Source organism: Onychostruthus taczanowskii, unplaced genomic scaffold (genome assembly GCF_017590055.1).
Source record: "Onychostruthus taczanowskii isolate IOZ18803 unplaced genomic scaffold, ASM1759005v1 scaffold13, whole genome shotgun sequence".
Classification (NCBI taxonomy): Eukaryota; Metazoa; Chordata; class Aves; order Passeriformes; family Passeridae; genus Onychostruthus; species Onychostruthus taczanowskii.
The window spans coordinates 3,825,925-3,849,893 of record NW_024498462.1 but is presented as its reverse complement, the minus strand read 5'-3'; the positions used below and the strand labels follow the sequence as shown (position 1 = coordinate 3,849,893).

General features: G+C 44.0%; 1 protein-coding gene across 5 annotated transcripts in view; it reads right to left on the bottom strand.

Annotated features, from left to right (window-relative positions):
* Positions 1–23,969, bottom strand: part of PASD1 (PAS domain containing repressor 1) — a 56,824-nt gene that overhangs the window by 19,342 nt on the left and 13,513 nt on the right. For 3 of the 5 annotated variants that reach the window (XM_041396361.1, XM_041396365.1, XM_041396366.1), the window contains exons 2-11: positions 13,804–13,895; positions 12,379–12,435; positions 10,887–11,041; positions 10,039–10,130; positions 8,208–8,297; positions 7,007–7,127; positions 5,492–5,605; positions 4,714–4,832; positions 3,919–4,001; positions 260–366 (exon numbers count right to left, since the gene is read on the bottom strand). In XM_041396361.1, coding sequence (XP_041252295.1) covers positions 260–366; positions 3,919–4,001; positions 4,714–4,832; positions 5,492–5,605; positions 7,007–7,127; positions 8,208–8,297; positions 10,039–10,130; positions 10,887–11,041; positions 12,379–12,410 — 913 coding nt within the window. In that variant the 5' untranslated portion in view covers positions 12,411–12,435; positions 13,804–13,895. The remainder of the gene's footprint in view (positions 1–259; positions 367–3,918; positions 4,002–4,713; positions 4,833–5,491; positions 5,606–7,006; positions 7,128–8,207; positions 8,298–10,038; positions 10,131–10,886; positions 11,042–12,378; positions 12,436–13,803; positions 13,896–23,969) is intronic. The other 2 variants (XM_041396364.1, XM_041396363.1) reach the window with 2 other exon arrangements.

Here is a 23,969-nt window from a genome sequence, read left to right as displayed (position 1 = left end):
ATCTCATTTCACTCTGAGACAGCCTGTGCTCAAACAATGTATCTGCCAATTTAGGAAACCTGCACTAACAGCTCCTGATCTGAGGGAATTCTGCAGATTCCAACCTCCCAGGTAAGTGTCAGCTGTGACAGTCTGTCATGGAAAGGGAGAGCTCCTGCATGTCCCTGAAGAAGAAGCCTTTTGCAATGACAGTAAAAGGTTTTGCACAAATGACAAAGGAGATCAGAGACAGACACATTACAGAGGCAGGGCAACTTACAGTGTTCATGGCACCTAGCAAGAAGCTCCAGGTCATCTGCGTGGTAGTAATCATACCCTGACGTTCCCAGAACCTCAAAGGGTAAATATCCTATAATAGGTGGAGCCCTAGGAAGGAAGCAAAGAGCAGGGAGTGAGCACAAAACTTGACTCTTTGACATCCCGGCAGATAAGCTGTGATACCAGCAACAAACTCCATCGTTCACTTGGCAGGGAAATCTGGAGTGGGCTTTCATATAGGCAGTGATGCATTTTCACATACAAACAAAAAAAGCCGACTGCGAGGGAGAGGTAAAAATTGAGAAAATGAAAAGGTGTGTGTTTACTGTTTCACAGCCTATTCATTATGTGGGTGTAGAGAAAGGCATGTACATATGTGAGTGACTCAATTCATTAAGGATGCTTGTGAGACAGCTTGGGAAATGCTATGGCTGATCCTGCACATAACAACTTGGAGCTAGAGTAAAATTATCCAGTAGGTTGGATGTAAGTGTCATCTGGGTAGTAACTGTGGAAGAGAGAATAAGTGGGAAGCTGCAGTGTGTGCCAGGACCAGCTTGGGAAAAAGTAATTGCTCCCCTGGAAAAGCTTGGGAAACTACAGCCAACAAAACTTTCTGTGCTGGTAGTGCAGATAGCAATAGGCATGGGGCTGATTTAGGGCTGATTGTGCTTTGCTTGGTAGAGAAGGAATTGATGAAGCATTTAGATAGGCACATTGCAATGACTTACCTCACTATTCTGGTATGAATTCTAGATTTTCCTTTTTCTAGGCAAAACATGAGATATTTTTTTTAAAGCAGGTATCCTAACACAGCCTTCACTAGAGCCTGAAAGCTTATGATTATGAAACAGCACTGAAATGTGGGGAGAAAACCGCTGGTTTTGTCTCTGCTCCCTGTATCAGCACATCACTCTCCATCTGCCAGGGCTCAGGTACAACCCTGCCTGCACCAGCTCAAGCATTCAGAGAGGCAGGACCTGTGCTGAGGTGGCTGCAGGATGTGCTGTGTTCACCTGCCAAGTTCAGTTTGTTTCTCAGGAACAGGGCAAAAAGGTAAATAACTCAAAATGGGCAGGCTGAAGGTGATGGTGCCTATCAAACCTGCCCCTCTCCTGGTCAGCTGAGTGCCCTTAAGGAAGAAGGCCATAATGTGGCCAAAACTATGAGGAAAAAGCTATTTCAGTGTATGACACATGGATTTGGACGGATCAGTCCTGAGTTTCTTGGTTATTACTGTGTGAAATTCTCTCTTGGCTGAGCCAGCCAGCTCCGCATTTTTCCTCTTGAGAGACGCAGTGGGCACAGGTTATCCAGCCACAGAGAGCCCAGGCAGGTCTGCAACCTCCCTCCTCCCCACAGCGTGGGCAGTCTGGCACCAGGGAATGGGGGGAGCAGGACAAGCTGCCAAAGAGCAGTCCCAGGAGGAGCAAGGTGTGTCAGAGCTCCTGAGTCCCACACAAGGGTCAGCTGGGAGAGCCAGGCCTCCACCTGACAGCAAACCCCTTGGAACAGAATGTGCTGAACACACCGTGCTCTCTGCCACAATACAGCTTTATTTATTTCAGTAACTTTTCATAGCACTCTGTTCCTTTTCTTCATGTGACCCAGATTTCTGTTAATGATGATAATATGTGTATTTATTAAAGTGTCCTTGCTGTCTCTTTGGCAGAATGCATCACTGTTTCTCCTACTTTTAATGACATGCTTATATTCAAGACAATAGTGTCTTTCAGATGCACATCAGATAAACATTTAAGCTGATCAGGAAAGTATTATGCTTTCCTGAATATCACCAGAGCTCTTCATAAAATAAAGAAACCACAAAATGCTCCTCATCTGTCATTTAGCAGAAGATGCCTTGTGGAGCAATTTACAAGTGTCTTGTTAGCTTAAGTTCCAGTCCTGAGATCTGCAGCTTGCTGTGCAAATGGGAATGCACAGTCTTCAGAGAGTCTTTTGGGTGCAGTCTTTTAATAAATGAAGGGAAAAAAAGAACAGTGCCACAGTGCAGAAGAGAAACAAATCATTATCGAAGCTGGTGGGTTTCTCTTCCTATACACATATTTACATAGAGACAGAATATATTTTTCCTATTTTTCTCATGTTTATCCACATTTATGGAACATTTTTATTGCATCTATCTTTACTCTGATTTGAGTTGTGATCATGACAGCAAAGGTCCTGATTCCAGCTTCTGCTGGGTGCCCTCTGCCCCTGCTGAAGGCACACCTCAGTGTCAGGCAGCCTGTGGTGATGCAAATCAGCAAGAAACAGCAACATTTCCCAGTGTCCTGCAGATTGTACTGGAGAGAGCTTGGGATCAGTGAATAAATCAGACAACTCCCACAATCTCCTGCTCATTCTTGGGTCTGAGCTCACTGCTTGCATCTGTCACAAACTCTGCCTCAGCATCTGCATCATCTTAATTTCCTCTCAGTAGCAACGGCTTCCTCTCTGGGAATATCAGTGGGACTGGAGTGTCTGCAAGCACCCAGCAGAGATTCCTCTCTGAGTCATAACCCACATTCATCAGAAGACTCTTTGACAAGTTTCAAAGTAGCTCCTGCTCACCTTTTTCACAGGAGCTGCTGGGACACAGCCCTGTGGAAAAGCAGCTCGCTTCATCAGTGACGTGAGGGGCTTAGGGCTCTTTTACAAATCTTAACATTAATCAGCTGATTCTAAAAATGTGCTTTATCAGACAGGCCAATTAAAGTCTAACAAAGCCACTCCAGCAAGATCTCATCTGAATTAATAATTATCTGACTGTCCCAAACCACAAATTGTAGGGGTGTTGCAGGGTCAGTTCCTCCATGCTTCAAGGTATGATGTGTGGCACACGCCTTCTGTTCTATATAAATGAGAGCTATTACTCATTTTTATTTGCTCTCCCTCTTTCTTGCTCTAAATGTGGAGATGGTATTTAGATTTTTTCCTCACCAATATTTTTTTTCTTTAGAGCCTTATTTACTAGTCTTCTGTTTTCAGTAATGACTACCTTTGCACAGCTCACAAGAGGAGGGGTAATGAGGAGGGTAGGATTTTGCAATGTGCTTATGCACATATGTCAAATACAGAGAAGTAAGAGAGTGAATAAAACCCTCCAGCTTCTTTTGAAGAAAATTAATCCTAAATTAAGCAGCTTAATAAACTGGTTCCAGTCTTTTTCATTCACCAAGCTGAATTCTACTCCACCATATTGCATTGTCAGAAACTAATCTACAATTAAATGATAAAATCCACTGTTTTTTATCTTGGTTTTAGAAATTCTATAATTTCTCAAGGTGAAAAGCCAAAAGTTTATTGACACAGGAAAATATTTAGAAGGATTCCTGGAAGCTGTACTTGTAGAACAGAGGAGCTAAACCAATATGGGGAATGTATTGGGATCCACACTGCTCACTTTCAATGATTTATTACCTTGTTAGGAGATAAACACTTTTCTAGACATTTTCCATGGTTTCTCACTTGCCTAAAATGTGGAAAATAGTGAAGCATTTAAGGATGCCTAATAGCTAAGTTCAGAGTACTGCTACCTACTAAGTTGCCTGTAATTAGAACTATTCCATTTGGGATCTCAGGCAATAGGTATACAAGGTTTTCTATTTTTAAACTACAGTTTATTTATTCTTCAGTGACTAAACCAAAATCTCTTACCTGTGGTCCAAGAATAAAAACTTCCATTCTAAACTATGCCTCGATGTAAATTCTTCACATGGCTCTTCAACGTTGCAGAGCTCCTGCAAAAGAGCACATACATTCACACATTTAATTCTGTGAAATGACAAAAGGAGCCTGCTATCAAAACCTAGCACGCATCTTGTTTATATAATAAACCATAGCAAAATACAGTGCTTTTAAAGCACTTGACTTATTTTCCTCTAAGGAATGTGTAAGACTTGTTTATGAACTGATGAAAAATGGCTGAATAGTTTACCTTGAGCTGAACTTCAGAGCTAGGATAAATAGCCAGTCTCATCTTGCACTCTCTAGGCAAAATTCCCCAGCTTTTTGCAAATACTGGTACTTGAATATGGATGACAGCTCCAAGTCCAGCCCCTAACTGAGCTGGCTAATGCCCTCTTGAGCAAGCAGCACCTAGGGCTGTTATCAGTGCCATGGGACATTTACAGACCAGCAGCAAGAGGCCATGACACACATTTTCAATGTTTCAAGATGCAGATCCTCACACAAAGGAGTGGTGGATGCACGATTCTGAAGGCTGCAAATGCCCAGGTGGTGTAGCTGGTCACCTTGTCCTGGAGCTTCCCAGGAGACACCCCACCACAAAACCACCTCTTCTCAAAAGCAGCTCCTGCTTCACCCCTTATCTTTCCAAAGTACATCCTTATGCCATCTCCCACTCCCAGCATGTCCCCTCTCCCCTGCTAACGCTGTGCTGCTGGCCCTGCTGCTGGCGGGGTGCCCAGGCAGTGCTGCAGCTCGGCTCACCTTCAGGAACTGCGGCGTGACCAGGCGAACGGTGGCTACCAGGCAGATCTGCTCCTCCGTGGCTGACCTGAAAGCCCGTGCAATAGCTGACTCAAAGCCATTACAGGAGGGTGTAGGCACTAGGAACAACCAGACAATTTATTTAAGAAGAAGAGGAAGGAGAGGTTTCTTCTCTGTTAAGACAGGTAGAGTGACTGAAGAAACCCAGCAGCAAAGTCCTGCTGCCCACAGGGTGATGCCACACTGCTCCATGCCGGTGTCATCTGAAGCACGACCCTGCAGGCTCCACGTTACACAGCTGTAACCTGCCCATGGCTTCGGGGCAGCTTTGTAAGCTTGGAGCAGCTCACAGTGTGCAGCTGCAGTGTCCCTGTCAGTCTTTCTCCAGGCCAACATTTGCAAGATTCAGGATTTTACAGGCACCTCAAAGTACTTAATCTCTGTAAAGTGTTATTTCACTGCCACAAGTGAAACAGAATGCCGTATTTTACTGGCTATTTGAATAAGTAGGCTGCTTTACAATTGGCAGTGGGTCAAACAGATGTATTTTCAGTCTGGTATCAGCTCTAGGCACAACATGCAGGAGAGTGCACTCCTCAGATCAACAGACTCCCCACCATTTTTGCATGAAAAACATAGCCAATGCATGCACAGCTCATTCCATCCCTGACAATTATGGGGCATTTTCAGCAGAAATGGAGCCTTTAAGATGCTACAGATCAAGATAATTTAAAGGAGAGAGGTGGAGAGACAAAGGTAGGCTGGAACAGTAACTTACCATGAGTAAAATATTTAAAATCCACTACAAATTTCACATATTCATACATCAGGGGTTCATTTGGATCTAAGCTGCCTCTTGCTAAATGGCAACAAAACTCTATTTGTTTTTCTGCTGAAATGAAAGAAAGAGAGGGAGACACAGACGATATTATTAGACATCTGCACTTTAGCTCACACACATATTTGATTTATCTACCAAGTGGTATCTGAGCACACCCTGCTGGGAAGCTTCTGATGCCCAGAAGTAAATATATAACTACTAGGAGCAATTATCATCTGTTTCTACTTAAGGAAATGTATTCTCACCCTTTTTGCCTGTCTTTGCACCCACCCCAGTAAGCTGAGTGTGAAGCCCTGGCTGCAGTGGTCAGCAGGATTTTCCATGACTTCATGGATGTAGGATTTCATGCAGAGCAGGTACTGGTATTGCAGTACTCTGCTCTGGCACTGCTCAGTAGGACCAAAGGGCACTGAACTCACCCTAAGCCCTTCCATTAACAGTGGAGGGCACTGTGCCAAACTCTAAACCAGTTTTCTGCCTCAAGTCTGAACTCTATGGATTAGACCACACAGCCTTCAGCCTGAGGAAAACCACCCCCAGGCAGAGCATCATCAGGCTGCTCAGAGCATCATCAGGGTGCTCAGAGCATCATCAGGGTGCTCACAGATCATCAGGCTGCTCAGAGCATCATCAGGGTGCTCAGAGCATCATCAGGGTGCTCACAGATCATCAGGCTGCTCAGAGCATCATCAGGGTGCTTACAGCACCATCAGGGTACTCAGAGCATCATCAGGGTGCTCAGAGCACCATCAGGGTGCTCAGAGCATCATCAGGGTGCTCAGAGCACCATCAGGGATGCTCAGAGCATCATCAGGGTGCTCAGAGCACCATCAGGATGCTCAGCTCCCACTGGTGCTTATGGGGCAGCAGGGAGGGGAGCCCAGTCTGCTCGGTGGCCTTGCCAAACCCACTGAGAAAGGGGTGGGGGCTCAGCACAGGCTGAAACATTAATTAATGAAACACAGGGGTTGCCTGCTCTGGTTCTGGGGACATTTTCAGAGGGGAAGGGACATGGGACAGCAGCCAGCAGTACAGATCCAGACAGACTGCTCAGATAGGAAGGCTTTGCTTAAGTTACATTAGGGCTCCTCTTGTGTCCTGAGATATGCAAGCTTCCTAAAGAATAACAGCTCTGCCAAAACTGTTTGGGATATCTCCAATTTTTTTTCCCTTGAGCCCTCACTTCTTTTTCAGGGCTAGTCTAGCATCTCATCTGAGGAAAAGCATCTACCATCCAAGGGGCAAAACAGATGGTAAAACAAAGACTGTCCTAATCAAAGAGCAACTACTGGGAGCACACAGGAACATTAGAGATGTGATGCACTAAAACCCACAAATACAGCAAAACAGAAGTGGCAGGCAGGAGCCAGCTGGAGAGCTCTGTGCAGACTTCCCTGGGAGCTGTTTACCTTTGGCAAACTTCTCTGACCAACAGACAAGAGCAGAGCTTACCATTTAGAAAATCAGCTGCAACAGGATCTGTCATGAGCACATGTGGAGAAAGTAGCTTGTACACCTCGCTCTGCTCCCCCTCAGGCAGAAAGTTTAATATATTTTGGTCCACCAAATCTGACTGATACAAAAGAATGCTTTGTCATGTTCAGCAGTACAGCCTGACACAACCACATGCCTTTTCACCCCTCAGCAGAGCACAGACACCGCCGGTCTGCTGCGGATGCCTAAGACAAGGAAGCCCAGTCAATCTGCAGATGTATCTAGGGCGGAATGTAACCCTTAGACTATTTTACCCCAGGATCACTATCCATTTGCAAAAGGTTGAATGAGTCCCAGAGGTTGCCCTTCAGTTCAGACAGATACAGGCTGGAGAAGAAACCCTGGTACCACAGGAATATAATGTGATAAGAAGTGAAACATTTTTCTTTAAAAGCACAACACAGAAGAAGGAGAGCTCCTCCCTACATCCTCCATTTGTCCTCTAGGCTGAACATCTGGCAAAATCAGCTTGACCTGCAAGTGATTCAGTGCTCATCAGCCCACGCATCCTGACTAAAGGGGTTCTACCAAAATGTCAGCACAGATTTGTTCTTTGCACACATGACATTCAGGTAACTGCGTGCTTGACTTTTCCCTCATATAGGGCATCCTTGGTGCTTCATGCTTGGCACCAAATAAAGAGAAAAATGTTTTTGAGGGGCCAAGCTGAAATTTCTGCACCTGATAACTAAATAGCTTCTAGAAGTTCTCCCAGAACATTCTGAGGCCACACATTTGTTACTAAAGACTGTGGGCTCAAAGTAGAAAAACCCAATGTCATTCAAAGAGCATAGATTCAGTTCTGAAATAATATTTACATTATCTAAGAAGAGCTCCAGCACTTATTTCACAATCATAAAATTTTCCATTAACCTGGTGGGTCAAACACCTCCCAGACCTTTAGATGGATAGCCAAGTGATAAGCTATGAGTACATTGATTTTGTACAGTTGGGGTTTTTTTCAAGCTAACTCACAGACCCTGGGAGAGAATCTCTTATTCACAGGAACTTGAGAAACTCCACAAGAGTTTCTTGGTTGACCTCCCACCCACAGTCAGCTCCCTCTTTGGTTGGACAAAATCAATCCCCAGCCCTGCATTGACTGATTTACACCAAGGAGGGGAATGAGCCATCAGTGTATTGCATGGTCAGAACTTACCGGTAAGTGTCCTAGCAGAGATGAAACACTATCAGATACATAAATAATAATCCCATCAGTGGTAAGAGCAATGAGAAAGCCATCTAGTGCCTAATGATAAGAGGCAGAAAAAAAAAGAAAAAAAACCAAAAGCAAAACAGAATTATGCAATGGAAAAACTTAAAATATTTTAGACTCATTGCTTCTTTAGTGATGCTTCTAACAGCTTAAACCTAGCACAAATTAATCAAAGAAATGACAGCTCAATGTGGAAAAATAAAAATTACACAGGCTGTCTAATTCAACATTCTTTTTATATTCTTATTTTCTCATTCTCATTGTTATTAAATTGACTTGTATTTTTCACCCAGTGAGTATTTATTTAACATGAAGTGAGACAGTGATGCTTAGAATTTCAACACCCACACAATCCTGCTGACTTCAGTCACTTCATTATGTGCTCTGAATTACACAATAGTTAGCAAACTCAGTGCGTAAGGAGATGTCAGATATCATCATGGCAAATCCAGCTTTGTGGATGGATAAGCAGAGACAGAAAAATTATACAATTATGTATTTTTAGCAGTTTATGGACAATATGAAAAGGATCTAAAGCCTTATTTATCTTGCTTAAAGCACTGATTTGTAAGGTTAGTGACAAAACAATTTTAAGGCTTGTTCTGTTTCCCCTTTCTCATTCACAGTGGTTTCTGTCTCAGAGTTAAACCTCTCTGTCCCTTTTAAGTTACTGCCTGTGCTCTTCCCCTTGGATATTGTGTCCTCCCTATTGTTCACAATATCTCCTTGTACCATTTATGCAGTGTCTGTCCTTATTCTTCCCGAGCATCAAGATCTGGGAGGTTTAATAGCCGATCAGCACTGTGCACAAAGCCAGCTCTTCTAAAGACACTGTTAGGCTGCTCTGCAGCTTTGCTACAGGGAGCCAAAGATGCAGCCTTCACCATCTCCCCACCTCACTGAGAGATCCTGCCTCTGCTCAAATTGAGTCCTCTCTGGAAAAAACCCACTGATTTTAAGCAAATTATTCAGTGGCCTCCCAGAGTCCAGCAAGCCAGCAGTAATTACAGGGCTTGCTCTCCCCCACCACTTCCAATCTAAGGGGGGAATTTGTTTTGATTCAGCTGGAGCAAGCTAGCTTGTTTGGCAGGAGAGATTCCCAGAAAGAATGAACAGACTTTTCCAGAGGTGAGTCATGACATCCTGATGAAAAGGAATAACTAAGACACAGCAGCACCTCCCAGCTCAGCCCAGCATACACCCTGATTTTGGTGGGGCAAAGAGCAGCAGCTGCCCACGCAGGGCAGATGTCCCTGCCAGAGGAGCAGCACAGACCCAGAGCCAGGGGGGAAATGTAGGTTCGGGGGATGTTTCTAGATCAGCAAAGCATTTTAGAGGTGGGAGTATAAGAGCTGTTTTCCTGAATGCACTTAAGGCAATTCAAGCAGAAGAGGCAGCACTCCCATCGAGAGGACAGCAGAGCAGGCAGCAGCTGCAGAGGCAGCACAGGCAGTGCTGCCTGGCTAATGGGATGTGGGAGGCACAGAGCTGCCCTGCTTTTTTCAGGTCCTTTCAAGTTTTTCCTAAAACTGCCAGCTCTAGCAGCTCTTCTGAGAAAAGGAAATTCTCTTTTTCCTCTCTCATCAGGCCAAATCAGTTCTGATTCCCAAACGAAAAGCCATTTATCTTCAAGGGGAAACAACATTATTTTTAATTCTGTGTCTGCAAAGCATTTAGTACAACATTGGGACCTACAGGTGAAGAAGAACTGTATATCCCTGAACTACTCCACTGAACTGATTATCTCTCACTAATCTATTTAATTTCTTCTTACCTCTAACATCAACTGGGTGAACTCCTCGTTGCTAAGAAATGAAGGCTTCCAGTCTTGTCTAATCTGACAGGCTTCTGTCTGTGCTGTGATTTCTTAAAGAGAAAATATCAAAAAAGCAACATGAGTCATGCTACTTGGATATTTTTTTCATTTTCAAGTAACACTAGATTTCTTTAAAGAGGCTGTTAGAGGAATCATGCTCATATCATTCTTCACACAAAGCCTTCTTGCATGCAACAGTGATTTTCCATGCTATCGTGATACAAATGCATTAGAAATCAAGAAAGGGAAATTGAGACATTTGAGGTGGCCTGAAGACAACCTTAAAAAATTAAGATCAATGGGCTAATTTTAGAGTAGTAGAGCATCCCTGTGAGCAAAGGGTGTCTGCAATTCTGGAGCTGTTTCTTTCAATTCTGGAGATGTTTCACAAGCTGCTCTTGTGAGTGCCCAGGCAGCAGGACAGGTTTTAATCTCCTAATCCAAGAGACCTGGGGAGTTGGCATGGAACACTCTCTCCTTTGACTTTTGTAATGGGTGCTGTTCCTCAGCTTTTCTGTTTGGGAGTGCACAAAGCAGGCCAGAGGATGTGGAGGCCAGTGAGGGTAATGATGTATCCACAGCAAAAATCACACAGCACTGCATCTTGTCAAATCTATGTTCAACTAGTCAGCAATGTATATGAATACAGCAATGTACTCAGCCCTAGCCACCTCCTGCCTTATTCTGCCCCTCACTCAGGCTCACGTGCTGCCTGGGTGGCATCTGAGATGCTTGGGAAGAACAGTTTGCATTTTCTGAGTGGCAGCTGGCTGCTGGGCAGCTGCAGGGCCGGCACCCTCCAGTACCTTTCTGTTTCTGTAGGAAGTCGATGGTCCTCTGCAGTATTGTGGACTTGTCCATCTTGAGAGGGTGGCCGTGGCCCTGCAGCATCGTGCAAAGCTCTTTGATGAGGACATTGAACTGGTCTCTCCTCTTCTTCTCGGATTTGTTGCGTGATGCCCTGGGTGACAAAAACATAAATGCCACTATGCAGAATGAAGGACCTACAGCACAAACCAGGGTGAGGTACCTACCCTGCCCCAGCAAAACACTTTAAATACAAGAATCTAAACTCTGCTGGGAATGTGTATTTGTTTAAAATTGGGCTCACACACAAAGAGTTTGCTGTGCTTAGAGCCTTGTAGCAAGACTGAACTCAACAGCAGCAAGAAATACCTGGAGGTAACACATATTTGGGTTCATTTGGGAAAGATCATGTCCTGATATACATTTCATATATTTCATTTCTCACTGTTTCAAAAGCAGTGATAGTGAAGATGTTGTGTGACAAATTCCTCCAGTAAGAGAGAATTATGTTCATGCATATTCATGTTTTGTTCACTTAATTTTTATCACTTAATTTTTATGAACTTTTGTTTTGCAGTTAGTACACACACACATAAAGGTCAAAATGTGAAGGATTTCTTTGATTTGCACTTGCAAAAGGAGCTTATCAAGAGACAGCACTGTGCAGAGGCAACTGAACTGAAGAATAAAATCTTCTATGTGGTCTTGAAAATTTACTGCTGTGATGTATGAAATTGGGAACGTTACAGGTCTGGCTGCAGAACTACAACTAGTTTTCAGTTCACAAATCAAGAATATTTATTAGGTTTTTCCCCTCAATTAAAAACAATAAAGGAGAAAGCATATCCATTTAGTTCCTTCCAAAGTGTTCTTTCCAGCGCTCATATCTGAGATAACACTTTTCATACAACCTCTTCCAGTAGTAATTAATTTGCTTTACAAGTGAATTCATGATGATACATACTTCCTGTGATCCAGACTGAGGGTTGTGTGCAGAAAGCATTTCCATTCATATTCAGGTTGGCATTTGGATGTTCTCAGATCCACAGATCCACGTTCACAGCCATCTCTGTTTTGGCACTGGTGTCCAATGCCTAAACAGAGCTGAGCCAAGTGCTTCTCTGACAGGAGACTAACTCAGTGTTAAAGCAGGACTGCTAAGGGAACTCTACCCCAGGAGGGCAGTGCTGCTTGATGCCAATAAAATCACAGGTCAGTAATTCTGTTTCAAGATAATAAACGGCCATGGGAGAGCACGAGATGCTGAGGGCACAGCAGTGTAATTTAAGGACCACTCAGCCAGATAACCCATGGGGTTAGGGGTGGCCAAACCTTGTGAGAAGCCTGAAGGGTGACAAATTGTGCTGCTTTTGGTCAGCTATACACAGCCTGTAAACTGTGTGGGAGCTTTGCCTCTGACACCAGCAGGGTCGAGTTCATTGTCAAGCACTGGACAACACAGCTCTCCTCCAGGAGTGCACGCTGTCGTACCTCTTTGCCCTGTCCTTCTCATCTTCATCCATCAGTTCGTTTACACAACACAGGGCTCTGCAAGGAAAAGACAGAAGCACTTACTGACAAAAATTGCCTGTCTTGATCAGAATGTCAAAACATGGAGCATAGTGGTTTGTACTTAAAGACCTCCTGGATGCTTCAATCTTCCCTTTCTCAAATTCCACTCTTGGTATGTCTTTCCTTGCTTGTCCAGTCAGCTACTGAGGCATGAGAAGTGACACTGCTGCTACATGTCCAAACATCCACTTACAAGGACTTTAAAGGGAAAGATCTAAAAGCCAGCAGCCCCTCAGCCTGCCTGTGTCCTGCCCTCTGAGCCAGGGTAGGGAATCCTGCTGAAGCACCCATCTCTGCACAGGAATCAGCATCTTCCTGGCAAATGCAAGAGCAAAAAAGAGAGAAATCTGACCTGGTGTCTGCAGCAGGCAGCACCACAGCTGGTCCTGTTCTGGGCAATCCCATAGGTTACTGGTTGATTTCCATCACTGCCCACCCTGCTTGAAACATACCTGAGATTTCTTTTCCAGTGGAAAGATATAGGAGAAAGAAACTGTGCTAATCCCCTAAAGGATTTGTGTTAGTCAACAGCAGTGTATTATCAGGATATCTCAGAGATGATATGATAGACAGGTTCATCCAGAGCATCCTGCAGCCAATGACTGCTGCTTGCACTGGTGGACTTCTCCCACATCATCTGAGCTGTGTCCTGGGATTCATACCCAAGGCTTCCATTTAAAATATCCCCACCTGGGAAGGAGAATAGTTGGCAACAACTCCCAGTAAGGACACAGTACTCTCAAGCCTATTAAATAATGGAAAATTCAACACAAGCGTAACTTCTTCACTGGTGACTTGCTTTCAGTGACTCAGTGGGCTGAGTCTGAGGGACAGAGAGCCAGGGAGGTGCAGGTGAGGCAGCTGCTGTCACTCCACACCACATTGCCCAGTTCAGCCCTGCTGGATTGCACCCCTTCAGACACCTCCAAAGAGGCAATCCCACCATCCCATCCCACCATCAGATCTGATCTGCCCCCCATCTCCACTGAGCACTTTCCCTGAAAACACCCCATGCTGCCCTGAACTCAAGGGGCATTTTTCAGTAGGTACATACAAAAGATTTCCTCTGTTTAGAGACTACTCCAAGCTCAAACAAGTTGGCAGCTATAAAAATAACACAAAACAGAACCACCCACAACTGTCAGGAAGTCAAGGATGCTGCTCACAGCAACAGCTACAAAATTTTATCCTTCCTTCCGTGCTCCAGGGCAGGGATCTCCCTCCCTGCAGATGACCTGGGCAGAAGATACTGTATGAATTCTTCTGTTATGAATGCACTCCACAGAGAGGGAGTGGTTCTCACTGCCTGAGTCACCAAAAGCTACAAGCCAAATTAGAAATTACCTGTTCTATTCCTCAGATTCATCAGTCCAGACTGACAGAGTGGGATTAGCACTTCTTATCACCATGTAAATAGAGACGGAGAAAAATTAATCCTGGAAGGAAAAGCAAGTCCAGTTAAAACACAGTTGCAGGTAAGACAGCCCAGACAGCTGCAATCACTTCAAGCTGAGAAAAGACTACCACCACAAATTAGATGCTCAAGTATGACTAATGAAAGCTCAGCAAAGCAATGGGAGTTGGACCAAGTTCTTGGGCTCCTGGCTCTGTGGGCACCACCTACTGCCACAGAAGCCACCTGGGAAGGCCAATGTGACCTCTCAAGTCAAGTCCAAAAAGCTCTGTGACCCAGCAGGGTGGGAGAATGGCCCTCCTGCCTTGGGGCCACTGAGGAGCAACTGGAGTTCCTCCAAAATGTGACAGTTCACCTGGTGTGCTGTAAGAACCAGAAGTATGACCTGTACCCCACCTATCAAATCTTGCAACCAAAACCTCCTTCAAGACAAACATGATCAGCAAAGTCAGCACAAGCCACAACCACCCACCTGTGAATGGGCTCAAGGCCTCCCCTTGATACTTGCTACTGACAGGACACACAAAATCTATGGAAAATATCATGTAACTCCTGACACCCCAGTGAAGCTGCAACTGGAAACAACACTGCATAGCAAACTTAAACTCTGCTGTGTCTCTGTTCTCACAGCAGTGCTACCCCAGTCATGCTTTACTCCACTTCAAAGGGAGCATGTGATCTCATTTGTTACCCTATTCAGCTGAGGCTCTTATCCCTGCCGCTCATCCCTCAGTGCTGTTTTATCAAAATCACTCAGTTGTTTCTTCTCTAGAAGAATATTCCCTACAGAAGACTTGGTGACTGTGGATAAGTTCAGAGATACACAGGTATAAAGAAAAGTATTTTTAAAGCAATGGGTTAAATTATGAAAAAATGCTTGTGGATACACACAAAGATCTATAAAAAAATTTTCAGGGAATGTTCTTTGTGCGCAGACTTGACCATGCAAAAATTCAGCTAAAGAAAAGGATTTTCCCCAGGATTGGAGCACAAAGCATTATTTTGTAGAAACTGTATTTTATGGAAAATTTGCGCATAGGTTGTCTAACAGCTGGAAGCTCCCGGGAAGCCTGGTGGGTTTTCTGCCTCATTAGAATGGTTGGCCTCCCACCCAGCTGGAACAGCAGCAAGTTGAGGGTCACCAAGAGTGTCAACAGTACAGCTAATGCCCACTGAGCCCCAGCTGGGAAACGAAGCCTGGGTTCTCCAGTCTCCAGGAGGAGCCATCACTCTGCTGCAGTCCCCCAGATGTGGGCTGCCAGGGACAGAGGAATGAGGCTTCCTAATGCATGTGAGCAATGCCCTCAGCCAACACCAGACTTGGAGGAGCTCACAGAATCAATGGCCACAAAAGAATTCACAGGCCCAAGCACACAGAGCAGCTTTTTGCATGATGCAGCAGGACGGTGAGCAAGAAAAAGTCTTAGCAGAAGACACCTAAGGACAAAATAATCTTAACTGGATTAAGCACTTCAGGACTGCATTTAGCTAAGTGCTTTTTGTCTTGTTATAAGACAGAGCTAAATATGGTAACCAGAATACTTAAGAATAGTTTCATAAGGGTTGTATACATTCCTCAGCCAGCTAAGACACTTAGCACTACTGACAGCAGTATGTCTGCAGGTTAAGAGTATTTTAAATAGACCCAGATAGAATCTCTTTGACCTTAACTGCATTAACCAGAGGGATCAAAATTTATTTATTGCCTCCTGAAAATCCCCTTCTGTAACACTTTTGAGAGAGGGATTCCTGAACTCTGTGGGCAGGTAGAGAGGAAACTTGTCAGTGCTGCTGGCATTGTTTCTCACCCCACCTGCAACAGGTGAGGATCAGCTTTCTCACAAAGCAATGCACATCCATCACTGCTTAATGCCCCCTGTAAAGGGAAATTATTTTTTCCTTCCTTTGTACAGGGAGTCTCAAAAACCACTCAGAGTGTTTTAAGGGTACATTATATTTCAGACTTTTCAAATATCACAGCATTTGAAGTTGTTTCCAGGGTTACAGAAAGGGTAATGTAGCCAAATGACAGCCTTAACAAGACAAATGGACTTTGCAGTCAACAACTAATAGTTAAAGCATTACTCTATGCTATCTGCTATATTCTGGCACATTTTTTACTAAAGAGAGAATGGCAGAGGGAATTTTCTGTTTTGTAGAACTATCTGACTCCAGGAGCTATCTAAAATTGCAAACCCGTGAGTAAAGAATAGGTTTATTTATTGACTTGCTGCAAACCATCAAAATATTAACATTACCTTGGGATAATTCTTAATGGAATAGTCAGACTTGTGCTCTGAAACTAGCAGTTCCTATGAACATCTCATTATAGGCTAAATTTTAGTTATTTGGTTATGTCACTTATGGCAAGGCAAAGATATTTCTATGAGAGATGCTGCCCATTTCTTTGTGATCAGCAATGAATAAAGCTTTCATCCATCACCTAAAAGTGTCCCTGAACCCAGATTATTTGATTGCTTTTCCCAGCTATAACAACTGGTCTAATGAAAAACATTCTCTATGCACAGAAGCTTTGTTCTGCTTCTATTTGAGTTTTCATAGAATTTTGTATTAAGGTAACATACAGCAGTTAGGGAGTCTTCAAATCTATACCATAGGAAAAACTAATTACGGAAATGTGCTATACTAATAATTTTCACAGACTTTGCATGCAATGAATTCATCAGAGAGCGCTGAATTACAAGATGCAGCACTTTGTGGCACGATGCAGTCACAAATCAGAGAGATAATGCATTCCCCAGCAATCTGATTTACATGTCAGTATGCCAACGTTTCATTATTCTTGAAGCAACAGGAGGGCACGACTGTGGTTGGCAGCAAAACAGCTGATTTCATTTTTAAAAGACAGAATTTAACCTCCTCAGTAAAGTGCTGGCTCAACCATAAGATGCTTATGTAGATGGCTTTTGAAAAGCCAAATAGTGTGGCTGAGTCCCTATGGTGGCTTAGCACAGGAAGGATCAGCACCCCTGCTGATGCCCAGCAGCCCTGAAGTCCTGGCCCTGCTGCCAGCGCTGTGCCACCCTCCCCGTGCTCCCAGCCATCCTCCTGTCACACACAGGCAGATGTTACAGATGTTTGTCCCAGTGTCACAGCGCGTGGGCGAGAGCGGCAGCGGCACAGCTGTGGCACTGCCATCTGCCAGAGCACCCACAGGGCACAGCTCACCACTGCTGTGCCACAGCCCAGCAAGAAGGCACCACACAGAAACACAGAGACTGAACCAGGCGTGGCAGAGGAGTTGCATATCTGTGTTATTTTATCTGCTTGCTTAAATTTTCCTGCCTCTACTTCACCCTCTCCTTTCCTTGGCAAATGCCTTGTTCTTCTCTTCTCTGCCCTTCCCTCACTTGTCCCCTGTACTTAACATCCACTGGATCACAATTCAGAGAATTGGATCTCTTTTGAATATGGTTTCTTTCCATCTTGATGTTTCTTATACCACCTGCCTTCATCTTTCCATTGCTTTTCCTTCTCCATGTTCCTCACTTTCTTCTTCTCAAAAGAGAAAAAATGTACAATAATCTCAGTTTTGACAATCACTGGGGGATTGTCAAAGCCATTTCACTGGGGGACCCTGGAACCTCAGAACCAGGTTTGAGGCACACATGCCTGACAGGTCCTTTTTAGGGACACTGCCTGAGGAATCAAGCTGCTGGGGATCTGCTGGGCTTTGGCTCCAAGGATTCCTACGCCCAGCTCCAGCAGCACTGGCTCCTGCCCTGCCTGACCCTAAGCTCCCAATCCCAGCTTCAGACCCTCTCTGGAGGAACTGGGATCTCCCTCAGGCCAGTGGCAGAGCTGTGCAGCTCCAAGCTTTCCACAAACACCACCGTACACCCCAGAGTGGCTGGGGAAGTGCCCCAGCACAGCCCAGCCCTGCACAGCAGCAGCACAGCCTGCAGCTCTGGGGCTGCCCTGACTGCACCTGTATCCTCACAGCATCTTTGTCTGCTGGAACAAAGTGGGTGATGCTGGTCACTGGGGCAGGGTGTCACTGTAAGACATGAAATGACGCAGATACACTGTTGTTTTTAAGGTAAAAAAGAGGGAAGTTTATTTTTTGACTCTATAGGTTCTTAAAAGTGACAGTGGATTGGAGGGTGAAAGTGCCACCTCTCCAATGACACTGGACAAACTAACAGTTTATTAAATTTCCCTTCTTTTATAAAACAAATGTAAAACAATAAGTTATTTACATAAAGTGTGTGAGAAAGTGTGTTATAAGAATGTAAACATTAAAAAGTTTAATAAATCTTAAAAAAATCATGGTAACAGGAGGGACCAAATGTTCTGTGCTTCCCCTGTGCTAACCTGCCAGAAGTGGACTTTTTGTGCTACCGTTGTAACTGCTGCATCCCAATGCACTCACTTATCTGTAGCATACCCTCCCCTGGTTTATGGAGCTCTAAATTTAGCTTGTTACCTGTGACAGATTTATGACTACATTCACTACAGCAGTAACAGCTTCATTCAAAAGCTAAAAAGTGTCCAAAGAAAATGGATTATACAAAACAATTACACCATAAAAAAGGCTGTAATGGAACACTGTGATTCAGCACAAAAGTGAAATGAAAGATACAGGCAGGAACAATGGTGGTGTGTTGGTTTTTTGGTTTTTTTTTTTTTGTTTGTTTGTTTGGGTTTTTTTCTGGTTGTTGTTTTTGGTTTTTTATTTTGTTTTGGTTTTGGTTTTTAACCAATATATGGTGCTTCTGCAAAACGAAAGGCAGAAAAGGATTAAAAACTAACAGCTACTTGAAAAGAAAATATGATTACTGTAACATTTTGTTCTCTAGGATTTTTGTCAGATCCTGGAGAAAATAGCTGTCCAAGTTTGCTCTATTCTAGCAAATTGCTGAACCTTGCAGGGTAAAGATACAACATTGTAGAATATTATTCAAAATGTCTCTGGGGTTTCTGTAACAAGAAGAACATGCATCTAATTAATTCTACCAATTTGTCTAATGGCCCCTTAAAATTCCCAAAACATGGCAAAAAGCAGAATGCTGATTCACAAACCTAAGAACCAGAAAACTGTACTTTTAGCACAAGCAAAATAATATTTCTTCTGCAGTCTTGGGTGGATATCTGTGTTTATTTGTTGCCATTCAGTTACTACAGGAAAGGTAAATAAATGTGTGTTGTGATATGAAATGATGATATCCAACCTATAAACAATTCTTTACCATACCTGACTCAGAAAAAGAGCCAAATAATCCTCAAATAATAACTTGACTTTCCCTCATGTAGGATGAGAACAAAGGTAGTTGTTCACAGTCAATCCTTCAGCAGCAGTTGAGACTGTGTATTTTCAGGGCAAGAATATTGAAAGTGAATGGTCAAAAGTCTTTTGAACAGAATGCTCTCCAAAACTTCCAGCTCTTAAAGCTCTGTTTCTGTTTCTGGCTGATCCAAATGATGCAAATGCATGTGTTTGGGGGTGAGTGCATAAACACATATTTTACTTCAGAACAATTAGCAAAAAAAATACCGAGAGCAATTTCTACCCAGGAAAGCAGTGGTGACATTCGGGGTGACTCCTGCAGTGCTCACCTCCTGATCCTGGGAGTTAAATAACCACTGCTGCTGGGTGCATGGGAGGGAAGGTGAGCAGAGAGCCCTTACTCCTGCCTCAGGTCACTTCCTACCACACTCACTTTTCTGGCAAATCAAAAGGAGTGGGGGGTGTGGGAAGGTTAACCCAATAAATTTCATCAATGACAACAGTGACTTAACAAGCTAAAATAATTCCTCCCAAAGCTATTGATTCTCCAGCTTAAAAAAATTACACCATCTGATCACAAACCTGGTGTTGAAATTCTGGCTCATGTCAGGGTTTCATTCTGAAGAGTTTTAACACTATCAGAGCCAACCAGCAAAGGTCAGTTGTAAAAGAAGCCAGCGCTCTGCTCTGTTGGCAGGGTTATCTTCTGCAGAGCTGCCTGCCAAGCTGGTGCTGGGCACCCTGACCCCTCCTGCTCCATTTTCAGGGAGTGCCAGCTGGAGCAGGGAGCAGGGATCACCAGACTCCCTGGGAGGTGCTGTGCATTACTCCCACCAAGAGGACACAGCTCACATCAACTGCACTGGTGCATTAACTGAGGTCACGGGTCATTTTTCAGCTTTGGATTTTGTTTTGGCAACAAGGTAGGTATGAGGACAAACATGTCAAAGCTGCCTGTTTGGATGCATCACCCTGAAATCCCTCTTGTAATTCCTCTTCTATTTACTATGGGTGAAACTCATCCTAAGCAGAGAGCTACATGAAGTCTATGTGTCATTAAACTGCCTACCTTTATGTCTTGAGCCCTCCCTGTCCACAGAATAAATGTAATCATTAGACAGCAAAGAAAATCCGTGATCTAATTAAAATAAATACCTTCTCCTCTACTTTTCTGAGCAAGAGAACACTCCCAGCAACTGTCAGTTTATTGAAAGAGGCAATAATAGCATTCATGTCCTTAGCTGTTCTCCTTTTCTCCTCAAAAATACATTTTGCATTGTCTTCTTTGCCTTTCTCTGTCTTGTACATACAATGCATGTCAGATGCTCGAGGATGGTACAGATAAGGAGATAAGCACTTGTGCTTTGTGTTTGCTTGTGCTGGAGGTTGAACTCATATTGCAAAAATAAAATGTAAGGCCTGAGGGGCTGCTTGCTCTGCACAGTAAAAGCAAGGACCTTTAGCTGGGTCAGAAGAGGCTCCTGGGTGGTTTCAGAACCACACTGCAGAAGTGCTCTGCTCCAGTGGGGCAAAACCACTGTGTATGACTTGGCTTCATGATGCATCTTTTCCCAGTCTGCAGGACCAGCAGATGCTAGGAGCTATTTGTGGGCTGGAGGATTTTCTTTCAAAAGTGTCTTCTGTCTACAAGCATTACTCCCTGGCCATTGCTCTACAAGTGTGCTTCAGCTCATTTTAAAGGCTGGCAGCAGCCCCAGGATGCAGCCATGGAAGTGATGCACTCACCACCCCTGAAAGCAGAAGAGTCTAGCAGCTCCCAGCCCTGATCAGGAGAGGAGTTTGATGCTGCCAGGGCTCTCCCACTGTCTGAGCAGACGTTCAGCAGAACTGCTGCACACCTGCACAACAGGTCTGCCCCTCTCTGGCATGCTTAGACTGCGTGGGACACCAATCAGAGTCTGTTAGAAGCACACAGCTTGCTACACCTGCATCTCCCCAGCTGTGACCAGCCCTATGGCTCTGGATCCCCCTTCCAAGAAAGGGCAGTCCAGCTGCTCCTCTGCTGCTGCTGGGAGAAGGGGGGAAGGCAGCTGGAAGGGCTGGATGCTGCACAGTCAGCGTGCAGACAGCCAGCAACACTGGCCCCATCATTTCTGCACTTCCTTAGCTCTGCTTGGTCCTCTGCACAGTCTGGGGAGCCCTTCCAGGGGAACTCCTGGAAGTTGGGTTCTTGTTCAGCATCCTGTGATTTCTACTGAACAATGTTTTCTGACACTTTGCAAGCAGCTTGCTGCCATCCTTTCTCCTGACTAGTGCTTTTACCTCAGGAAGTCTCAGCACACTCTACAAACAAAGTTATCCATCCTTGTTGTACAAATGAGGAAACAGGGGCACACATTCTACTTCTGTCTCCTCTTTACAAGCGTCCCGGTTTTGGGAAGCTGAATTTGAAACAGTGAATGCAGTTACAGCCTAATTTTCAGAAATGCTGAAATCCAGCATAAGCACCTACAAATACTAAACATTTTGGAAAAACTCGACCTAAATCATTGACCTAAGGTCATGCAGCAGAGTTAAGAAGTGAATCCAGATGTCCTGATGATTAGCTCTGTCTACTGGCATTCAGTCAAGTCCTCCATCCTAAAATAAGCTTCCTGAAGCATCTAAGACTATAGTCTTAGAACTCCCCTAAACACCCAGCACTGGTAAGATCTGATTTTCAAATGAAGAAGGGGGGGAAAAACCCCAGTTCACTATTTTTTCCTCAAGTGATCACTCAACGACCAATGAAAGGGCAGCTCAGAGTCATTTGATCTCAAACTTCTTCCTATAAATAAAAAAGGGAAGATTCTTCTCCCTTTTCAAACAACATGAAGAAAAAATGTTCTGCCTCATTAATTCTAGACCTGAGTAATTAAATCTGCTCTCTGTTGCAATCTGTTTCCCATGTGTATCACCAACCTGGAATTTCTGGAACTCAATACATAAGGAAGCTATTCAATAAAAGGAAATACTACGACAAAAGGATTAGAGATGGGTCTGAACCAGACTGAAAGACTCCCTATACCAGAGAAGAATCCAGTTCCTTATCCAGAGCTCAACTTTTCAATTTTGACCAGTATCTCAAATCAAACACTGCAAAAACAATGGATCTCCCAGAGCCAGACCACCTCTCACCTCTGGTTCAGGGGCAGAAGAAAAGAGGGAAGAAGCTGAGGAGACCTGTGTGGTATTGCAGCAGAAGTGGAACAGCACTACCTGTCTGTACAGCTTAACTGCTCAGCAGAACAGAATAAAGCAGAATATTTCAGCTGGAAGGGACCTACAATGACCAGCTAGTCCCTCTGCCTGAGCACGTCAGGGCTGACGAAAAGTTAAAGTGTGGAATTATGGGCATTGCCCAAATGCCTCCTAAGCACTGTCAGGCTTGGGAAATTGACAATTCCTCTCTAGGAAGCCTGTTTCAGTTTTTGACCACCCTCTCCTTCAAGAAAGGCTTCCCAATGTCCAGTTTATGTAAAAGACCTGTGAGAAAATCATAAAGAGCTTTAGTAGTTAAAATTCAAAGTCTTCCCTGCAAGTCTTCCCTACTTATCCATTAAATTAATATCAAAGGATTCACTGCAGCTGAGCTAACTGACCTCATTTTCCATCTCTGGCTTCATGCATTCAAGTTCAAGCATAAGAAACATCCTTACCCTCTTGGTGTGTTTAATTCTAGAGCATTTCAGGTATAATCTGCACCTAAATCAAAAGGCATTTAAACAAAGCCCTTAGATTTCAAAATTTGTCTTATCCTCATTTGGCTCCCAGAATTTCAGCTGCTTTCCTTAAATGATCTGCTCACATCTGTGCTCCAGCTGAGCCATGTTCATGCCCCACTGACCTGACCACTGCCATCTCTGTAATCCTGCAGCTGACAATAACCAGCAATGCACTCAGTCTCTGTAAGCATCAAGAGCCTTTCAAGAACGAGGAGGCAGAGAAGAGCCAGCCTTTATATAACAGGAAAAATCAGGATTTCACAGAAAAAACACTGTTCAGCTAAGGTGAGTAATGGGAGCTGCACGCCTGAAGTGCCCTGGTCCAGCTCCCCTGGGCATTGTGGACTGGAGGTGTCAGCACCTTGCAGGATTACTCTCTGCAATGGCAGCTGGCAGATATTTTTCTAGCAGAGAGCACAGCAACATCGTTCACACTCATTTGATTCTCTTTGCTGCTGCTCCTATTCAAACTCGGCTAAGCCGATCAAGTTATTTCTTGGCCTGTGCCTCACAGCTGAGTAAGTAAACACCTTTCATAAGGCCTGAGCACACTTCTTTCAAGTGCATGATTAAGGGCTAGACTTGAGCATTATTGTGAGAAAATCTACTACATTACTCACAATTCCCAAAATCACTCACAGGGGTCTTGAAGTGGCACTTTACACCCAGTGCTTTACTCCTTGCATTACAAATACTATAATATTATATAGAAACATTATATATATATATATAAATTTTATAATAATGTCACAAAGGGGCACAAACACCAAATATCCATCTGTGTTTCAGCTGCCATAAAGAATGGTTTTTTGAGCTGAGAATAGCCCATAATGGCACCACTTAGAGACTATGATGCAAAATATTTTCTGTGGCTACCAGACCTTCTCCACAGATGTCTCTTCTTGTTTGCTATGAAGAAGACAGATGATAAATATAGTCAGCAAATGTATTTTGGACACAGTCATACTTATTTGTAGTATTTGCATTAAGTAACACTAGAAGACTTATGCAGCAGAAAAGATGTTGGCCCAACTGTAACTCCTTCTCTGGTGAACCAAGGTTGAACTATTGAAGTTTACAAGTTTTTTTCAAGAAGAATTGTTGCTGCTTATGCTGGTATTGC